The 19,411-nt window shown below is 43.6% G+C and overlaps 1 protein-coding gene across 2 annotated transcripts in view; it reads right to left on the bottom strand.

The window, feature by feature from the left end:
• The window catches only part of cc2d1a (coiled-coil and C2 domain containing 1A), an 85,514-nt gene that overhangs the window by 21,876 nt on the left and 44,227 nt on the right, over positions 1–19,411 (bottom strand). For both annotated transcript variants that reach the window (XR_010003206.1, XM_062971490.1), the window contains exons 10-19: positions 16,649–16,762; positions 13,635–13,765; positions 12,876–12,948; positions 9,808–9,926; positions 8,850–8,973; positions 8,038–8,210; positions 6,822–6,944; positions 6,224–6,282; positions 4,569–4,685; positions 1,881–1,954 (exon numbers count right to left, since the gene is read on the bottom strand). Coding sequence is in view for 1 of the 2 variants with exons in the window: in XM_062971490.1 (XP_062827560.1) it covers positions 1,881–1,954; positions 4,569–4,685; positions 6,224–6,282; positions 6,822–6,944; positions 8,038–8,210; positions 8,850–8,973; positions 9,808–9,926; positions 12,876–12,948; positions 13,635–13,765; positions 16,649–16,762 (1,107 nt within the window). In the remaining variant the exon portion in view is untranslated. The remainder of the gene's footprint in view (positions 1–1,880; positions 1,955–4,568; positions 4,686–6,223; positions 6,283–6,821; positions 6,945–8,037; positions 8,211–8,849; positions 8,974–9,807; positions 9,927–12,875; positions 12,949–13,634; positions 13,766–16,648; positions 16,763–19,411) is intronic.

Raw genomic sequence — 19,411 nt, 5'->3', positions numbered from 1 at the left:
CAGAAGCGATTTAGGACATACAAGTTTCTTCTGGTGTAAGAGAATTGGCCGTCTACAAAGATATTGCCCAGGGGACGCCCGGATGTGTTACCATCCTGCTGGGAGGCTTCTCTCATGTCCCTGCAAGCAAGAGCTGACAGACGGGAGCTCACCCCGTCTCCCAGATTCAAACTGGCAACCTTCAGGTCTACAACCTAAGCTTCACGTCAGCAGTCCAACCAGCACAAGGGAGGTGAAAGCAGAAGAGAGAAGAGATGGGAATTCTTTAGGGCAGGCATTGGCAGGTGTTTTGGACTTCAGCTCCCACAATTCCTAAAAGCAGTAAGATGACTGAGATTTGTGAGAGTTAAAGTCCAAAACACTTGGAGTGCCGAAGTTTGCCCATGCCAGATCTAAATGATTGGCTCACAAAAGCAAAAGCAAAGTCACTGCAGACCCCAAAAAAGCATTTTCTTCCTTAGAGAGTTCTTATAATTCTTCTGCCTCAGTGTCAGGACAATGGTTCCTAACATGCTTTACTTTTACCTTTTACCTTTCCTAATTGTCTACTGGATTTCTCTCCTTTTAACCATGCTTGTATGCCAAGGATAATGGAATATGGCACATTCTCTCATTCACTTGGAATTGTTTATCGTGTGCTGTTAGATTTATAGCCAAATGCAAAGGGAGTGAAATCTACAGCCAGAACCTGCCAAGGTCCTTCTACTGAGTAAAAGGGTTCAAAGGAGTAGGAGAGATAATTCTGGATGTTTTGATTAATTGACTAGTGGGGCTAAAGTCCTGTAAAGATTGAATTACAGTACATACCTATAAATGTTTTATATAGTCACTAAACTCGCCGTCTTAACAACAACGATTTGTTGGTTGAATTCTGGGTCCTTGAGAAAAATTTTTCCTGAACTAGAGGTAGCTTATTTTTTATACTCAGCCAATCACACATTTATATTTGTTTCTCAACTGAGATGCCCTTCCTAATTCATGGGGTAGTGGCAGCTGCAGTAATAGGTTCTTCACCTCTCTACAAGTTTTTCTTGCTTCTCTCCATCCACCTCACACAAAAAAGATACATAGATTTTTTATTCTTCTCCTTCTGAACATGTTCTTTTCCAGGCTGCAAGTACACATATTTTTCCTCAAAAAATATTATTGAATTGAGATTTCTTTGTTTTCTTTGGACTGTGCCTGCAAAAGATCTGCTCACCAAAAAATGAAGAATAAAAACCCTGGCAACACTTTCAGTGCTCGCTCTGGCAATTACTAACAGACAAGAACGAAATCCCTTTCTGAGTTTAACAGTAATTATATTGTTGAGACTGTTAGCTGCCTCACCTTTGCAGAGGGAAAGAAATTTGGGGTATGTAACTACATCAAATTATTCTGGCTTGCTTAGCCAATCTAATGACAGTCAACAGAAATCAAATTCTGGGTGGGGATGGTACTACTCTATCAAAGCAAGAGATCACAAGGTAGACATAATGATGACGACCTCCTCATATTCTTTGTCTTTATGTCCAGCTAATTGTTCAGAAATGTACTGCCTCAAAATAATTGTGTGGGATTCTAGGATTTGTTAAATAATAATAATAATAGTAGTAGTAGAGCCTAGGAAACCTTTGACTCTCTAAATGGATTTGACTGCAATGCCATAACCCCACTTTAAGGAGTATCATGGTGCTTCCCTCTGCTCTAAAATCACATGATCCCTGTGTAGGTTCCCATCTGATAAACGGCCAATTCTCTCACGCCAGAAGCGACTTGAAGTTTCCCAAGTCGCTCCTGACATGAAAAAAACCCTACTTTATTACTTAGGCCTTTCTAAAGAAATGAGAACAACTACTTCCTCTCACATCTGCAGAAATGGGAAGTGTTGCATGTTTTACCTGGAGGAGCAGGCAGATTGATCCCTTTCACTATGTAAAGAATCATATCATTGCTGTTTAATTCTGGGAAGATCCTAAAAGGAAAGAAGAACATGTTCAATCAGTGTCTCCAGATGACAAATACAGACACACTTTCAGTTAATGAAGCCTCTGAGAAGAAAGTTTCTTTTTAATGAAGACTTTTGATGACACAAATCAGGAGACTAAGTCTTTAGACTGCTCATAGGATAGACATATGCAGGATAGAACAGGGCTTCTTAAAATTTTCCACTTGCAATCCTTTCCCAACTGAGGAATGTGTAAGTTATGCCCAGGCATATAAAATAAGTATAAAAATCAAACATTTATTGATAATAAATCAATATTTGCAAGGCTTGCTAAAAAGGCTGATTTTTCATTTTAAGACATACAGCTGAAGCATCTTCTGCAGAGCCCGTTGTAAACACTGCACCTTGTTGCTTACAGATTTGTGTAAATGTTTAGGTGGCATTCAGAAACCTTTTACTGTTGCAGATGCCAAATTTTTCAGGACCCCAACATTGAAATAAGGAGACTCCATTTGGGGTCGGGACCCAGTTTAAGAAGCAGTGTATTAGAACAGCGTTCCTCAAAGTGTGCTCTGTGGAGCCCTTGAGGCTGTGCGCATCATACTGAGGGGCTCCCCGGTTCCCTCCTCCTCCCTCTTCTTCCCCCTCCAAGTTACTCTTTCCTGCGCTTCCTCATCCCCACCTCCCTTGACCCCAAAAACCATTTTTCCTCGGCCCCCTTGTGCCAAACGCCTTTCCCATCTCCCTTGCTGCCAAACGGCCTTTTTTCCTCACCACCCAGATCCTTTCCCCCTTGTGTTCCTTGCTTCCAAAACCCTATTTCCCTCCCACCGCTCAGAAGGTGCCTTGATTGTGCTTTTCCTGCATGGCAGAAGGGAGTTGAATTGGATGACTCTTGGAGTTGCTCCTATTACTATTATTTATTTACTTTTACCCCGCCCTTCTCACCCTGGAGAAGCCTCAGGGCAGCTTACAACATGGAAATAATTCAATGCCGTTTAAAACAATTACAAAGAATTACAGAAAAGCCATTTAAAACACACATTAATTTACAATAAACACAATTAAAACCATTATTATTATTATTATTATTACAAAGGCTGGATGGCCTTCTGTTGGTGCTTTGATTGTGCAGGAAATTGCATGGCAGAAGAGAGTTGGACTGGATGATGTCTTCCACTGAAATATTGTTAAGTTTATGTGTTGGTTAAAATTGTGGGTTAAACCACTGAGCTGCTGAACTTGCTGATCAAAAGGTTGGCGGTTCGAATCCAGGAAGCGGGATGACCTCCCGCTATTAGCCCCAGCTTCTGCCAACCTAGCAGCTCGAAAACATGCAAATGTGAGTAGATCAATAGGTACCGCTCCAGCAGGAAGATAACAGTGCTTCATGCAGTCATGCCGGCCACATGACCTTGGAGGTTTCTACGGACAACGCCAGCTCTTCTGTTTAGAAATGGAGATGAGCACCAACCCCCAGATTGAGACATGACTGGACTTAATGTCAGGGGAAAACCTTTACCTTTACTATATAATATAATACATATTATATATTATAATGTATTGTGCCACATGCACAATGGAGGAACTTCTTACAGTGACACCAGAGGCACTCCAAGTGGCCAGCTTCTGGTCAAAGGAAATTTAGTATAATGCAAAGTTTTCAACTTTGTGTGTGGCTTTTCTATACGTTATAACTGTATTCTCAATTCGCTTCTGACAGGTTAAATAAAAAAAAAATTATAATATAATATAAAGACATTTCTTGGGGCTCAGCGAGAAACTTTGGCTTCAAAAAGGGCTTCACAGCTGAAAAAGTTTAAGAACCCCTGTTCTAGAGCATAGATTAACTGCATTTGGAAAGAGAAATACATGAAGTGCAAAGGATTCCTCCCCAAAAGCCCCTCCCAATTTAATAGGGCACAGGTTAACTATGTGTTTGATTTTCAGTGACTCAGATGGAGTCCTTCAACACCAAACACACCTTCAGAAAACACTCATTCAGATTACGGTACTATAGAAAGAGGCGTGTGTGTGTGTGTGTGCACGCGCGCGCATGTGTGTGTGTGTGGGGGGGGGCAAAGCAGACATCCTCACATTTTGACAGAGGCTTTGAAGAAGGTTCAAATTGCTTTTGTTTATTTATTCAAGGTTCCTTGACCTGGTTCTTTCATTTGACATACTTTGAATGAAAATATTGCTAACAAAGACTGAACTGCTCTTCTTTTTGTGATATATTAACTCATCCTTATTCTTTCCAGATGCAAATGGATTTTGTAGCATTTTAGAGACCGAGAGAACAAAATTGGTAGCATAAGCTTTAATTAGACTGCTTCTTCAGATGTATGTGGTGAAGTGCTTAGGAACAGACCATTATAAGCAGAGTGTGGGAATAGTCACAGGAATGGAAAACTATGGGCAGGATGATAAGGTGAAAAGTTCAGTTTTAATGATGGTCATTAGGGAGCAAAGACAGAAGGGGAGCTGTTGCCTAAAGGCAAGGTTAGTAGATAAGCACATGAACTACAGGAGGTATTGCAAAGTGAGGTGGTTGCTATAAATCTAACTTGAAGGCAGATAATAACATTATCTAAAGAAGACAAAATGCAAAGGTCACAACAGTCACTGACAGTCCACTTACTTGACCACACTGAATGTTCGCTGCTCATAATGATATTTGGGCAGAGGGAATCCTTTGGTGTGGGCTTGTTTGAGGATCTCCATGTTCTTCTTGCAGTCTTCTGCCATCTTCTCAAACCTGGAAAAGATCAAAACAATTGTCTGGTTCACCGGACTATAGGAGTTTCAACAAGTTTTTCTGTGCCACATGTTAGCTGGCTGGCATATTAACTGTTAGCTTACAAAATGGTTAACACATGCTTCTGAGTAGATTACAGTTACAATGGAACCCAATCCACTGTCCTGTGATATTTTCATAGGATTCAAACTAGAAGGTTTTTTTATCGTGTCAGAAGCGACTTGAGAACATACTGCAAATCGCTTCTGGTGTGAGAGACTTGGACATTGCCCAGGGTACGCCTGGATGTGATAGCTGGGAGGCTTCTCTCGTGTCCTCGCAAGCTACAGCTGACAGACAGTCTCAGGGATTCGAATCGGCAACCTTCAGATCAGCAGTTTAGCCGGCAAAAGGGTTAAACCCATTGCACCATTGTGGCTCCACTAGAAGTTTATTCTGATCAAAGACCCTGGTGTCTGAATGCTTGTATTGGAACTATGTATTTAATATATTCTTGGTTTATATTCTTGCTCTTTTGTCTGTTTCTAGGTTTAGTATTAGCTTTTATGAATAAAGATTAGCAATAATAATAATAATAATAATAATAATGCTGTAAGGTTTGCTAAGTGCATCACAACAACTAGTATCAGTTGTGTGGGTCCCAAGTTCCAGAAACATGAAGGCTATTAAGGACCATGGAATCCAAGCAAAGTGGCCTCCTCAAGCACAAATGAGAGGGCAGAAAGTTAACCAACTGTACAGTATTGGCTCTCCACTCCAAGTTCAGTAACTACATGGGGGAGAGAAAGGACCCTATGACCTCAGGTCCTACACAAAGCAGCAAAGCAAGTATCTGGTGAGATGCCAGGAGCCTCTGGGAAGCATGTGAGCCCACAAAGATCATTTTGGGACTTGTGATACACCAGGCTCAGAAGGATTCCACTGCCAGCAATCAAGCACAAGGAGGATGAGAAGGATCACAACGTTTCTTTCTTTCAGAAAGTCAAGTCCAACCTTCAAGTAAATGGAGTCATTTCCAGGACAACCCTCAGCCCTCCTTCAACAGGACATGCATCCAGGCTTCACATAAAGACATACACTTTCCTACATCGTACCTGGCTAGGTCAGCCTGCACTGCCTCACTACAGTTGCATCTCTTAATTGAACTTCCAGGTGCATCGTGCATAACATGAAAAAGAAAATACTTCACTATGTAACTTAATCCTGTCTTAAACCAAACGACTTGACTTATCGTGCTGACAAAAAACAAGCCTGTTGTTGAAGGCTTTCATGGCCGGAATCACTGGGTTGTTGTGTATTATCCGGGCTGTATGGCTATGTTCCAGAAGCATTCTCTCCTGATGTTTTGCCCACATCTATGGCAAGCATCCTCAGAGGTTGTAAGGTATAGCCATGTGTACAAGAGCCAAGTGCAAAACAGTCAAAAAATACCTGTCAAGAGGATGATGCTTCTGGACAGCATGGTGTAGGTGCAGTGGTACAATAGGAGAGGAAAGTCAGAAAAGGAAACAGATTTGTCAACTTGCAGTCACACTTACTTCGTTGTTTCTGTTATGTTCCCTAAATGGGTGAACTGCTTAGAGAAATTCATGCACATCTGGAACCAAGGAAAAAAGAAAGGGACGTCACATAAGAAGCAAACAAGCACAAAACTGTCCTGGATCACTCCTGCATCTCATGTACCTGCTCTATCAAATACTTCCTGGCTAAATTTACATTTCTCCCCTTAATGAACCAAATTGTTAGGCTAAAGTCTACATATGGCCAGATTATGCAGCATCCCTTTTGCCATCTGCATTTTTAAAATTTCTTTTGTTTTTTACTTAATACCCGAGGCTCGAACCTGGGTCATATTATGTACTTATGCACATTATGCAGTTCACAGTTGCTACTAGCTTTCTAGAAATAAATACACAAATACGTGAGAAGAAAGGCAGAAGCATACAAGTAGCACAGTATACCTTGGCACACCTGAACACTTTTGCTTTGACTCTGGCCAAGCTGGTTGCTGTTGTTTTTATAAAGATTTTCCACTCCTGCTTAATATTTTTAAGGCAACCTTTCTCCCATGGATACCTACTAATTTAACTGCACTGGCAGAAGAAGTGACAGCATTTTCAAAGTTTGCTCCCCTACCTCATGCTGCTGCCTCATCAGTTTCACAAGCTCTGCATACTGGGCCGCCGTTTCTGGAGAGATGTTGTTTCCACGTCGCTGCCCAAGTGTGAAGTCCTCCTTGTTCACAGGGGCCTGAGGTACCTGAAGGAAAAGGGAGGCAGGGGAAATCAAGCCTCAGAATTAACCACTCTCCCCAAAAGAGAATAGCTGGACATTTCATGTCAGAAATGGCTTAAGACATGACTGAGTGGAGCTGGGCTTTTCCAGTGTCCATCTTTTTTTAATGTCTCCTGCTGAGAGAATCAGATCTGTCTTCTATTGTGCCACAGGACTATAGAATTTGAAGAAACCTCAAAGGCCATCCAGTCCAACCTCATCCTGCCATGCAGGAATGCACAATCAAGGCATTCCTGACAGATAGCCATCCAGGCTCTGTTTCAAAACCCTTGGAAGGAAACTCCACCACACAACAAAATATTCCATTACTGAGCAACTCTTACTGTACAGAAGTTTTTCCCAATATTTTGGTGGAATATATTTTTCAGTAATTCAAATCCATTTCTGTGTCCCTAGTCACTGGAGCAGCAGAAAACCAAGTTTACTCCCTCCTCAATAGGACATCCTTTCAGCTATTTAAACATGGCTATCATGTCTCCTCTTAGCCTTCTTTTCTCCAACATACCAAACGGCCTAAGATGCTTCTCATAGGGCTTGGCTTCCAGTTGCTTTTACCATTTTGGACACGTTTAGAATCATAGAATAATAGAATTTGAACAGACCCCACGGATCACCTAGTCATGCAGGAAAAGCACAAAGTACCCCCGGCAGGTGGCGATTCAGCCTCTGTTTAAAAGCCTCCCAGGAAGGAGCTTCTTTGGACACATTCCAACTTATCAGTATCCTTGAATTGTGGTTTCCCGAACTGGACATAATATTTCAGGTGAGGTCTGACCAAAGCAGGATAGAGTAGTGACACTATTTCCCTCAATCTGGACACTATACTACTATTCATCTAGCCTAGTATAAAATTTGGTGGGGTTTTTTTTTTTGGTTGCAGCATCAAATGTTCCAGGATCATCTAAAGTCTGCCCCTGAACCCTGGTTCTCTGCACTGTCATGTTATTCTGAATATCTGGATTGCTGGTAGATTTTCACATTATAATCTGTCCAATGTGCTTATAGTCTTGTGTTTGCATCTGCCCACATCCATCAAGGTCCACAGAGGATGGCTTGCCTTTGTTATGTCAACTGGGAGCCCATTTTGGGAGGCCTCAATCATGGGGTCCAGACCCTTCGCCTGGCGCAAGAACATCTTGGCACCCTCAATGTCATTTTGCTGCTTTGCTCGGAGGGCGGCCTGCATCAGTTGCTTCTTCCGGGTTTCCAGGAAGGTCAGCTGCTGCTGAGCTGAAGGGGCAATGGCAAGGAGAGAGAGAGGAGTTACAAAGTTGTACTTGTTTCTGAGTCTTTTGTGGGCAACAAGGAAATTTTGCCTGCATGAGGTATATATAGTATGCCTCAGTCAGATAAGTCAGTCAGGTATATGTACAAGAGAAAGAATCATGGCTTATTCTATGACTGATACCCTGTTGAGTTTTTACAATGCCATAAGCCAAACTTAGAACACTGCACAAATTGGAATTTTGACCATTGTAACAGTCACAAATGTTCCCAAAAGGCAGGTGTATGAATTGAAGGCATTGGAGATATTGCATTATGCCTCACTAGCCAGAAGCGACTGGATATATGCTTCAGCACCAGTCTTCAGCATCTCAAAACACCCTTTTTTGGTGTTGCCACCTGGCTTCTCAAGGGGGTTTGGAGGAATCAAACCAGGAGATACTATTACGATGACAGATCTACATTATTGTTCCTACATCTGAACAATGTGGGATCTCAACAGTAGGATATTAGCACAATGAGGGAATATTTGTTCTGGAGACAGACTCTGGGGTTAGTGCTAAGTGGCTCCTGAATCAAGGACATTTGCTATAACTATGGTCATCAAGTTGGATGTGGGAATGAAAATAAAATAAAATAGACTACCTCTTGCAGTGACTTTTGAGGCACTCTTAGTCGTTCCAGTTGACTTTGGAGCAGCAGGGGCAGTGACGCGTGTGCCTGGTTGCAGTGAGTTGCCTGGTTTGGATGATGCCGGGCTAAGATCAGGCTGAACACAGAGAGGAGAGACACCGAGGAAGTAATAATTACTTACGATGCCATAAAAGCAAAATCCTTGCACATAGTAAATCATAGGGAGCATTTTAAAGCAGTAGAGAAGTCCTGACTTTACAAGTTACATGCATCTAGGCTTAAAACCTAGATGGTCTATCCTGCAGCTGAATTAACACTATCATTGACACCAGGGAAGGCAAGAACTCTGCAAATTGTATTGGGACTTCTGGGCTTCTATGATATATTATGACAGAAATACAGACATCCAGATGTTTAAATACAATTCCCATCACAACTTACTATGCTTGTAGGACTGAAAGGAGCTGCAGTCTGCTAACTATTGGAGAGCTGTGGTTATGTTGCAATTTGGAAAAAGGTCTTTTAATCTGCCCCATTTCTATTTGCGAAGGTAAATACACACAGCCAAAAATTGAGCATATTTCATATGTATCATTTAGCAGGAAGATGAAGAAGCACTTTATCCCATATTCTCCTCTTTGAGACCTAACTTTTGCAGATGAGATGACGGATGACTCCTGGGAAATGTTTATTTTGTAGGAATGTTCATCTGGATGACATTTTTCCAAATCTTTAGACACCTTGGGTGGTTTATAGGATCTACTTAAAAAACAGTTGGCAGCTTTTTACACTCCTTTTTCTCTCACTGGTTGATTTTAGAATTGACAGTGTTCGGTTTCTATTTATCTACTTGCCAGCAGCTGGCAATGTGTCTCAGTTCCAGGCATCCAAAAGAAAATCCATAATAATTATGGAAAGATGCCAATTTTCCATTAATGTACTTAGGATCTTGACTATACAAAAATCCAACCTTTTTTGCCTCTTCAGCATCTTCATCCTCCTCATTCGCTAGTTTCATGGCTGTCTCAAGGATTCCAGCAAAACTTTGATCTCCAAGGGAAGATTCTATTCCTTGGATGGGAGGGAAACCTGCCAAAGATGGTAATAAAACTAAACTTGTATACATTACTTATTTACAGAAAAAGGAAGAAAAGGAAGCTGGTTACCACATAGATTTTTGAATCTCCAAAAGTCAATACTAAGCCAACTAAATAATTTTCAATTTAAGTGTAGATTGGTTACTATATGGCATACATTTGCCAAAAGTGTGGCATGTGGGCATATATGTGGAGAAGCAAAGAAAAGGGATTCAATATTGAGTAAAGAAGCGAATTTCTTGAGCACTTGAATTTCTAGTTTATGATAGGCAATGTCTATTGAGGTCCCTGGAGCCAAGCGGGATGCTGTACATAGTTTCATGTAGTCAAAGAAAGACGTATCATTTCATGTTCCCTTGTCAAAACTACAAAAATAGGCATAAATAACTATATAAAATTCGTTTTAGCTAATGTACAGTCAGTCCTTCGCATTTGTGGGTTTAACTTTTATAGAGCTGATTATTCAATGAATTGATTACAATGTTATCTAGGAATCTTTAAGTCCTACAGTGCAACTCTTCTGGCAGACTCTGACCACATAATTATTTCAGAGGAGGAATTGTTAAAAATTTGGAAGCAAAGAATTATGAAAAATATGTTCATGAGAATTAAAGAGTATTATTACAAAACAATTTGGAGATGGTACATGACTCCAAGAATATTAAGTTATTATAATAGAAACAATCTAAAACATTGTTGGTGGTGCAATAAGGAAACTGGGATTTATCTACATTTATGGTGGAAATGTGAAAAGATTTTTAAAAATTGGAGAAAAGTATTTGTTGAAATTAATAACATACTATCGATTAATCTACAAAAAAAGTTTTGAACATCAGCTACTGGTTGTCTTAGACATCTACACAAATCTGTATTGTACAATGTTTACAGGGGACTCTGCAGGTGATACTTCAGTTGTAGTTCATAAAAGGAAGATCACCTGTTTAGCAAGCATAGCAAATGTTGATTTCTTTTTAGTAAATGTCTGGTTTTTAAACCTGTATTATCTATCTGTTTTATCCACCAGAGTCATGAAAACATTTCTCAGGCCAAATGGGGTCATGGGTGGAAAAACATCTAAAGCACATGTACTTTATTTTTGTACTTTTAATGTAAAGAACTGTCATGATCAGGCAATCTAAAAGTAAATGGATGGATGAATGGATGAAGATTTTAGTGAAATATGAACCCATTTACTAAAGATAGTTGTCACAAGAAAATACGAGTTAGCCTGAGTCTTAAGCAGGGCCGGCCGGAGAGATTTTTTAATGGGAAGCGGGGGTGCTGAAAAGCGCCCCCGCCACCGGCCCCGCCTCCCGCGCCCTGGCCCCGCCTCCCACGCTGCGTGGGAGGCGGGGCCAGGGCGATTAGTGAGGGGGGCGGGGCCACAGTTGGCCCCGCCCCCCCGCCCAGCGTGCCCTGGCCCCGCCTCCCACGCAGCGTGGGAGGCGGGGCCAGGGCACGCTGGGCGGGGGGCGGGGCCAGAGTTGGCCCCGCCTCCCACGCTACTCCCGCTTGCCCGTCTGGCCTGCTAGGAAAGGCCAGACGGGCGAGCGGGAGTAGCGGAGGCGGAGCCAGCTCTGACGCTGCTCCCCCCCCCGCCCAGCGTGCCTTGGCCCCGCCTCCCACGCAGCGTGGGAGGCGGGGCCAGGGCACGCTGGGCGGGGGGAGCGGCGTCAGAGCTGGCTCCGCCTCCGCTACTCCCGCTCGCCCGTCTGGCCTTTCCTAGCAGGCCAGAAAGCAGCGGAGGTCCCTCCAGGCCGCGATTGCGGCCTGGAGGGACCTCCGCTGCTTTCTGGCCTGCTAGGAAAGGCCAGACGGGCGAGCGGGAGTAGCGTGAAAGCGGGGCCAGCTCTGGCGCCGCCCCCCCGCCCAGCGTGCCCTGGCCCCGCCTCCCACGCTGCGTGGGAGGCGGGGCCAAGGCACGCTGGGCGGGGGGGGGGGAGCGGCGCAAGAGCTGGCTCCGCCTCCGCTACTCCCGCTCGCCCGTCTGGCCTTTCCTAGCAGGCCAGAAAGCAGCGGAGGTCCCTCCAGGCCGCGATTGCGGCCTGGAGGGACCTCCGCTGCTTTCTGGCCTGCTAGGAAAGGCCAGACGGGCGAGCGGGAGTAGCGGAGGCGGAGCCAGCTCTGGCGCCGCCCCCCCGCTCAGCGTGCCCTGGCCCCGCCTCCCACGCAGCGTGGGAGGCGGGGCCAGGGCACGCTGGGCGGGGGGGGGAGCGGCGTCAGAGCTGGCTCCGCCTCCGCTACTCCCGCTCGCCCGTCTGGCCTTTCCTAGCAGGCCAGACTGCAGCGGAGGTCCCTGTAGGCCGCGATTGCGGCCTGCAGGGACCTCCGCTGCATTCTGGCCAGCTAGAAAAGGCCAGACGGGCCAGGGCGCACTGGGCGGGAGGCGGGGCACCGTCAGGGCGGTGCCCCGCCTCCCGCCCAGCCTGACGGCGCCCCCCCGGGCCTGCGCCCGAGGCGGCGGCGTCAGGTGCCTCCATAGTGGGGCCGGCCCTGGTCTTAAGATAACAGGGATGTATAGGAGCACTTCTATAGGTAGTTAACTTTGTTATGAAAAAAGCATCTAACATTCAGCTCTTGCAGAATTTCAAACATTTCAAGATATATCTACAAAATTTGATTTTTCTAACATGAAGAAAAATTCACATCTGCAGCATATACACATCTGTGTAAAATATAGAAATAGAATTTTTATCCATTTCCACATATTTTTCATGAGCAGAATCTGTTTAAGACAGTGGTTCCCAACCTTTGGGCCTCCAGGTGTTTTGGACTTCAGCTCCCACACTTCTTAATAGCTGGGATTTCTGGGAGTTGAAGTCCAAAACACTTGGAGGCCCAAAGGTTGGGAACCTGGTTTAAGATAACTGTAATCTGGAAACCTACTGTGGAAACCCAAACAATCACTCAAGTTACTCAAACAAACTTGGGAATTAATTACCAGGGGGAACAGGCAGCTCAGCAAACTCCACAGGTTTCCCTGCTTTGTGAGCTCTGATGGCATCTTGATATTGCTGGTAAGGAAAAAAAAGAGAAAATAAAAAAATAGAATTTGAAAGCACGTTCTCTGTAAACAAAACTTTAGGAAAGCAGTTTGATTGGGTTAGTAATAAATACATATTGACTACTAAGTTATTAGTGACATGTATGTCCCATCTGTCTTCCAATCATCTCACAGTATATGTGGCTTTCATCCCATTCACCCACACAACAGTTCTATGAGGTTGTACAGGCTGAAGGACAGTTACTGCACCAAGGTTACTGAAGGTGTTTCTACCCTGCAGAACATATGCTGTTTGACACACTTTAACTGCTATGGCTCAATCTATGGAGTCCTGGGAGTTATAGTTTGGTGAGGCACCAGCACTCTTGGACAGGGAAGGCCGAAGACCCCGTAAAACTACAACTACCAATGGAGTTCAAGTGGTGTCAAAGTGCATTAATTCTACAGTGTTGATGCACCCCCAGTTAGTTTTGTGGCTTCAAGGGGACTTAGAATTCAGGAACTGCTCTCCAAGGGCAACAAGAGGTAAAGGCAAACCAAGAGACATTTGAGTAATGCACAGAGCAAAAACATAAGGGGGATTGGTTACCATGAACTATAACATGGCACCTGCAGGGTGTAACATTTCAGGAGGGAACCTAGTAACTAACAAAGCCCATAAAGGAATTGTGGACTTCAGGCTTTGGCACACCTTACCTTCACAATCCGCTCATGCATCCTGGCTTTCCTGTCATCCCCTTTACTCTTTGCTTGTGCTGCTGCTGTCTTATACCTCTCCATTCTTTGCTGCAAGGCCTCCATCATATCTCGAGGAGGTGGGGGCACGTCTGGAAACACAAGGTCGGAGTCCTGTTAGTGACATGCATTTGATCCAGTATGATTTACATGTACATATGGCTCTTTTTGGACAGAGTGTTACATGTTTCTCTGCAACACTATCCACAACATCCAAAATCTACCACCATGCTGTCCAGCCCTTGGAGGACCTAGTGTTGTTCCTGACTCATAAGGAGAAGAGAAAATGTTTTGGATGATGTAGCTCCAAAGGGAAGGGATAGGAAGGTACACACCACTCCTGTTCTGCCCTCGTGGGAGCCAAGATTAGCCAATTCCTCACTGTCTTACTTGCCTCCCTGCTCCTCCCCTCTCACATTGTCAAAGAGAATGATAGCTTTGAGAAGGAAACCTAAAGTGGGATTCAAAGTACATTGATAGCACCATCAGTGGCAAAACCTTTGTGTATTGGAGAGATTGCATAATCCTGGGAGGCAACAGGCTATGCTGAAGACAGCAGTAGGATCTCTCAGGTCTGACAGGCTTTTGCTGAAGAACCAGGCTTAATGGACTAAACAGTAACTAGGTAGCAGCATGAGTGGGAAGTGACATTGGAAGACGATCTCTTAGGCCCCTTCTACACAGTCATATATTCCAGATTATCAAAGCAGATAATCCACATTATCTGCTTTCAACTGGATTGTATGGGTCTACACTGCCATATAATCCAGTTCAAAGAAGATAATCTGGATTTTATATGGCAGTGTAGAAGAGGCCTCAGTGATAATAGCAATAGCACCATAGCTAATGCTTGTGGATACACATACTGCATAGAAGGAGGCATGGTACACCTCTTTTTCAACCATGAAAAATCTATGTAGCGACACTGGGCCCTTCCATACAGCCCTATATCCCAAAATATCAAGTCAAAAAATCCCACAATATCTGCTTTGAACTAGGTTATCTGAGTCTACACTGCCATATATTCCAGTTCAAAGTAGATAATGTGGGATTTCATTCAGCTGTATGGAATGAGCCAATGTTGAGAACTATGAAAGAAGCCCAGAGAACCAAACTGGGACTGTTAGACTTTGGACATATCGTGAGAAGACATGACTCACTGGAAAAGACAATGATGTTTGGTAAGGTAGTACAATAGGAATGCAGCAGGAAAAGAGGCAGACAGCATTACAAAAGAATAGACTCAGGCCTCTTCTACACTGCCATGTAATCCAGATTATCAAAGCAGACAATCCACATTAACTGCTTTGAATTGGATTATCTGAGTCTACATTGCCACATAATCCAGTTCAAATCAGATAATCTGGATTTTATATGACAGTATAGAAGGGACCTCAATCAAGGCCCTGAATCTGCAAGGTCGGAACAGGACTGTTGAGGATGGAGTAGTTTAGGGGTCACCATAAGTCAAAGGGCCCTTCCATATTACAGTAGAGTCTCGCTTATCCAACCTAAACGGGCCGGCGGAACGTTGGATAAGCGAATATGTTGGATAATAAGGAGACATTAAGGAAAAGCCTATTAAATATCAAATTAAGTTATGATTTTACAAATTAAGCACTAAAACATCATGTTATACAACAAATTTGACAGAAAAAGTAGTTCAAGACACAGTAATGCTATGTAGTAATTACTGTATTTACGAATTTAGCACCAAAATATCACGATATATTGAAAACATTGACTACAGAAATGCGTTGGATAATCCAGAACGTTGGATAAGCGAGTGTTGGATAAGTGAGACTCTACTGTATACTCCTCTATAATATCAAGGCAGACAATCTACAATATCTGCATTGAACTGGAATATCTAAATCCACACTGACAGATAATCCAGTTCAATGTGGATTTTATACAGCTATGTGGAAGAGGCCAAAGTCAATTTGATGGCAGTTAACATAGGGCTTGCACTGCATCTCCAAAAGATATACTGAACTGTGTGCATGGAGAATTATATTCTGCCTGCTTGATATCTGCCAAAAGATGTAATAACTTTTGCACTGCACAAGACATCCTTAAAAATAAATGGAGGAAGATATGTTCATATGCCATATTTTTTATTTTCAGCATTAGTTGTGGATTTTGGGCAAACCGTGATTAGTGCTTCTGAGGTGGCACACTAAGTGTAGGCTGTTCCATTTAAAACTGCAACAGATGGCTCATGTGACTAAACACTCCTTCCTACAGAAAACAAGAAGCTAATAATAGCTCTTCCTCCTTGACATGCAAAGAAGAAGTCCATTTTCCTCTTGTAATCTGTGATTAGGAAGCTTTCAGCAGCTTTTGCTCATGCTATGTCATATATGCAATAATGCACATACATTCCTTCTTTGAGAATTCTTATCTTGCTCTCTCTCTCTTATACATATAGTCTCCCACTATATCTACTTGAGTATAATACATGATTGAACGTAGTGCACATTACAAAAAACGCACTTGTTCTTCAATGTAATATGCCCAACAGCTCAGGTATAGAACATCAGAGGGGCAGGCAGCATGAATGAGGCAATTTGGGAAGCAACACCACTCAGTCAGGCTGGGATTGGCAAACTTGCTAGCCTTGCACGATTCCCAACTGGTTTTATTATGAGGGGAAGGTTTTGAAGTGGGAACCATAGGATAGATCTTGCTACATACCTAAAGTTCCCAGTGACTTACACAAGATTAATCTAACTACATAATGAATTCATTTTACGTATTAAGATGCAACCCAGACAGAGGGCTTATTATCTCAGCAAGAACTTGGAATATAAATCCATCTGTATCCTGATGTAAGTTGTCTTCTTTCAGGAAAGGCCAAAAACAAAGCATGGGAGCAGAAGAAGCCAGCAGCACACATGCTGCATGTCAGATTTGAAACAGGAGCAGAAGCCACAAGCCACAGTAAGAGCAAAAATATCTCTCTGGCTTCCTACCTCCTGGACTTGAGGCTCCAGATGCTGGAGGACTCACAGCCTGTGCAAGAGGCATTGTTGTTGATATGGGAGGCTGTTGCACACTTGGGGATAACATCTCCTTGGTCAGCTGTTCTGTGGAAGATAGACAACTAAGTTGAAAACATGATGGGAAATACCCCAAATCAATCCATCCATCACTTTGTTTATATCCCACCTTTTCACCAGGCATCATAAAATACAATTGAATATATATGATTAAAATTAAGATTAATATAATATTAAACAACAGAATTTAAACCATTTAAAAAGCTTAAAATAAAATGTAAAGGTAGTACAGCATCATAAAAAGCTCTTCTGTTGAGTTGATAACTGAAATTGCCTATTAATCCCAGCGTTTCAGCAAAATGGTGTTGTACAATACGAAAGCCCTGTCCTTTTCCGCATCTCACTCCCCACCTGCAAGACCTACAGTGTGTAGCTACTAGGCTTGCTCAAATAATTCGTTTTCCCCGTTTACCGTTATTGATTCGTTATTTTCGGATTTTTTGAAGCAATATTGAATCTTGGCTGTCCACACGCCTGGATATCGCGGTTTCGAACCGCGATTGGCCGTTTTCCGTAATGGCGCCTTTTTTTTCGTTTTTAAAAAATGCTTTGGCAAATCATCCAAACTTTTTTAAGTCCACTGGGGCAATCTAGTGTGTTGTTTGCACCTTGTAGCCAATCAGAGAGCACGTTTAACCAGGGGGAGGGGCTGGTAGGACGTGCTTAATGAAAACAGCGTGCACACGCCTCGTGGCTCAGTCGCACTGGGACTTTTGGAGAGGGTGGAAGGGTAGATTGGTGCAGGCAGGCAGGAAACATTGCTGCGTCACAGCATGGCTGTGTGAAGACCAGGAGAGGAGAAAAGGTGGGGTGGTCTGTGGCTGAGTTTGGTGGTGTGGGTCTTAGGTCTTTCTATTTCTTTTGTTGTTGCAAACTTGCAAAGGGCTGTCCTGTGGGTGTTTTTCCTGTTCAAAATACAACTCCTTCGGGGAAAATAAAAGCTTGCCTTTGTGCCTTGCCTTCCCCTGGGCTACGGGTGTGTGTGTGTCTGCCAGGAACGCTTTGGGAAAGAGTTGCATATCCCATCCTGTTCAAAATACAACTCCTTTTGGGGAAAGAAAAGGTTCCCTTTGTGCCTTGCCTTGTGTGTGTGTCTGCCAGGAACGCTTTGGGAAAGAGTTGCATATCCCATCCTGTTCAAAATACAACTCCTTTCGGGGAAAGAAAAGCTTGCCTTTGTGCCTTGCCTGGTGTGTGTGTCTGCCAGGAACGCTTTGGGAAAGAGTTGCATATCCCATCCTGTTCAAAATACAACTCCTTCGGGGAAAATAAAAGCTTGCCTTTGTGCCTTGCCTGGTGTGTGTGTCTGCCAGGAACGCTTTGGGAAAGAGTTGCATATCCCATCCTGTTCAAAATACAACTCCTTTTGGGGAAAGAAAAGGTTCCCTTTGTGCCTTGCCTTGTGTGTGTGTCTGCAAGGAACGCTTTGGGAAAGAGTTGCATATCCCATCCTGTTCAAAATACAACTCCTTTTGGGGAAAGAAAAGGTTCCCTTTGTGCCTTGCCTTGTGTGTGTGTCTGCCAGGAACGCTTTGGGAAAGAGTTGCATATCCCATCCTGTTCAAAATACAACTCCTTTCGGGAAAATAAAAGCTTGCCTTTGTGCCTTGCCTGGTGTGTGTGTCTGCCAGGAACGCTTTGGGAAAGAGTTGCATATCCCATCCTGTTCAAAATACAACTCCTTTTGGGGAAAGAAAAGGTTCCCTTTGTGCCTTGCCTTGTGTGTGTGTCTGCCAGGAACGCTTTGGGAAAGAGTTGCATATCCCATCCTGTTCAAAATACAACTCCTTTCGGGGAAAATAAAAGCTTGCCTTTGTGCCTTGCCTGGTGTGTGTGTCTGCCAGGAACGCTTTGGGAAAGAGTTGCATATCCCATCCTGTTCAAAATACAACTCCTTTCGGGGAAAGAAAAGGTTCCCTTTGTGCCTTGCCTTGTGTGTGTGTCTGCCAGGAACGCTTTGGGAAAGAGTTGCATATCCCATCCTGTTCAAAATACAACTCCTTTCGGGGAAAGAAAAGCTTGCCTTTGTGCCTTGCCTGGTGTGTGTGTCTGCCAGGAACGCTTTGGGAAAGAGTTGCATATCCCATCCTGTTCAAAATACAACTCCTTTTGGGGAAAGAAAAGGTTCCCTTTGTGCCTTGCCTTGTGTGTGTGTCTGCCAGGAACGCTTTGGGAAAGAGTTGCATATCCCATCCTGTTCAAAATACAACTCCTTCGGGGAAAATAAAAGCTTGCCTTTGTGCCTTGCCTGGTGTGTGTGTCTGCCAGGAACGCTTTGGGAAAGAGTTGCATATCCCATCCTGTTCAAAATACAACTCCTTTCGGGGAAAATAAAAGCTTGCCTTTGTGCCTTGCCTGGTGTGTGTGTCTGCCAGGAACGCTTTGGGAAAGAGTTGCATATCCCATCCTGTTCAAAATACAACTCCTTTTGGGGAAAGAAAAGGTTCCCTTTGTGCCTTGCCTTGTGTGTGTGTCTGCCAGGAACGCTTTGGGAAAGAGTTGCATATCCCATCCTGTTCAAAATACAACTCCTTCGGGGAAAATAAAAGCTTGCCTTTGTGCCTTGCCTGGTGTGTGTGTCTGCCAGGAACGCTTTGGGAAAGAGTTGCATATCCCATCCTGTTCAAAATACAACTCCTTTGGGGAAAATAAAAGCTTGCCTTTGTGCCTTGCCTT

This window comes from Anolis carolinensis, chromosome 2, assembly GCF_035594765.1.
Source record: "Anolis carolinensis isolate JA03-04 chromosome 2, rAnoCar3.1.pri, whole genome shotgun sequence".
In the NCBI taxonomy this organism is placed as follows: domain Eukaryota; kingdom Metazoa; phylum Chordata; class Lepidosauria; order Squamata; family Dactyloidae; genus Anolis; species Anolis carolinensis.
The sequence above is the reverse complement of the archived record's forward strand: the minus strand, read 5'-3'. Positions and strand labels throughout refer to the sequence as shown.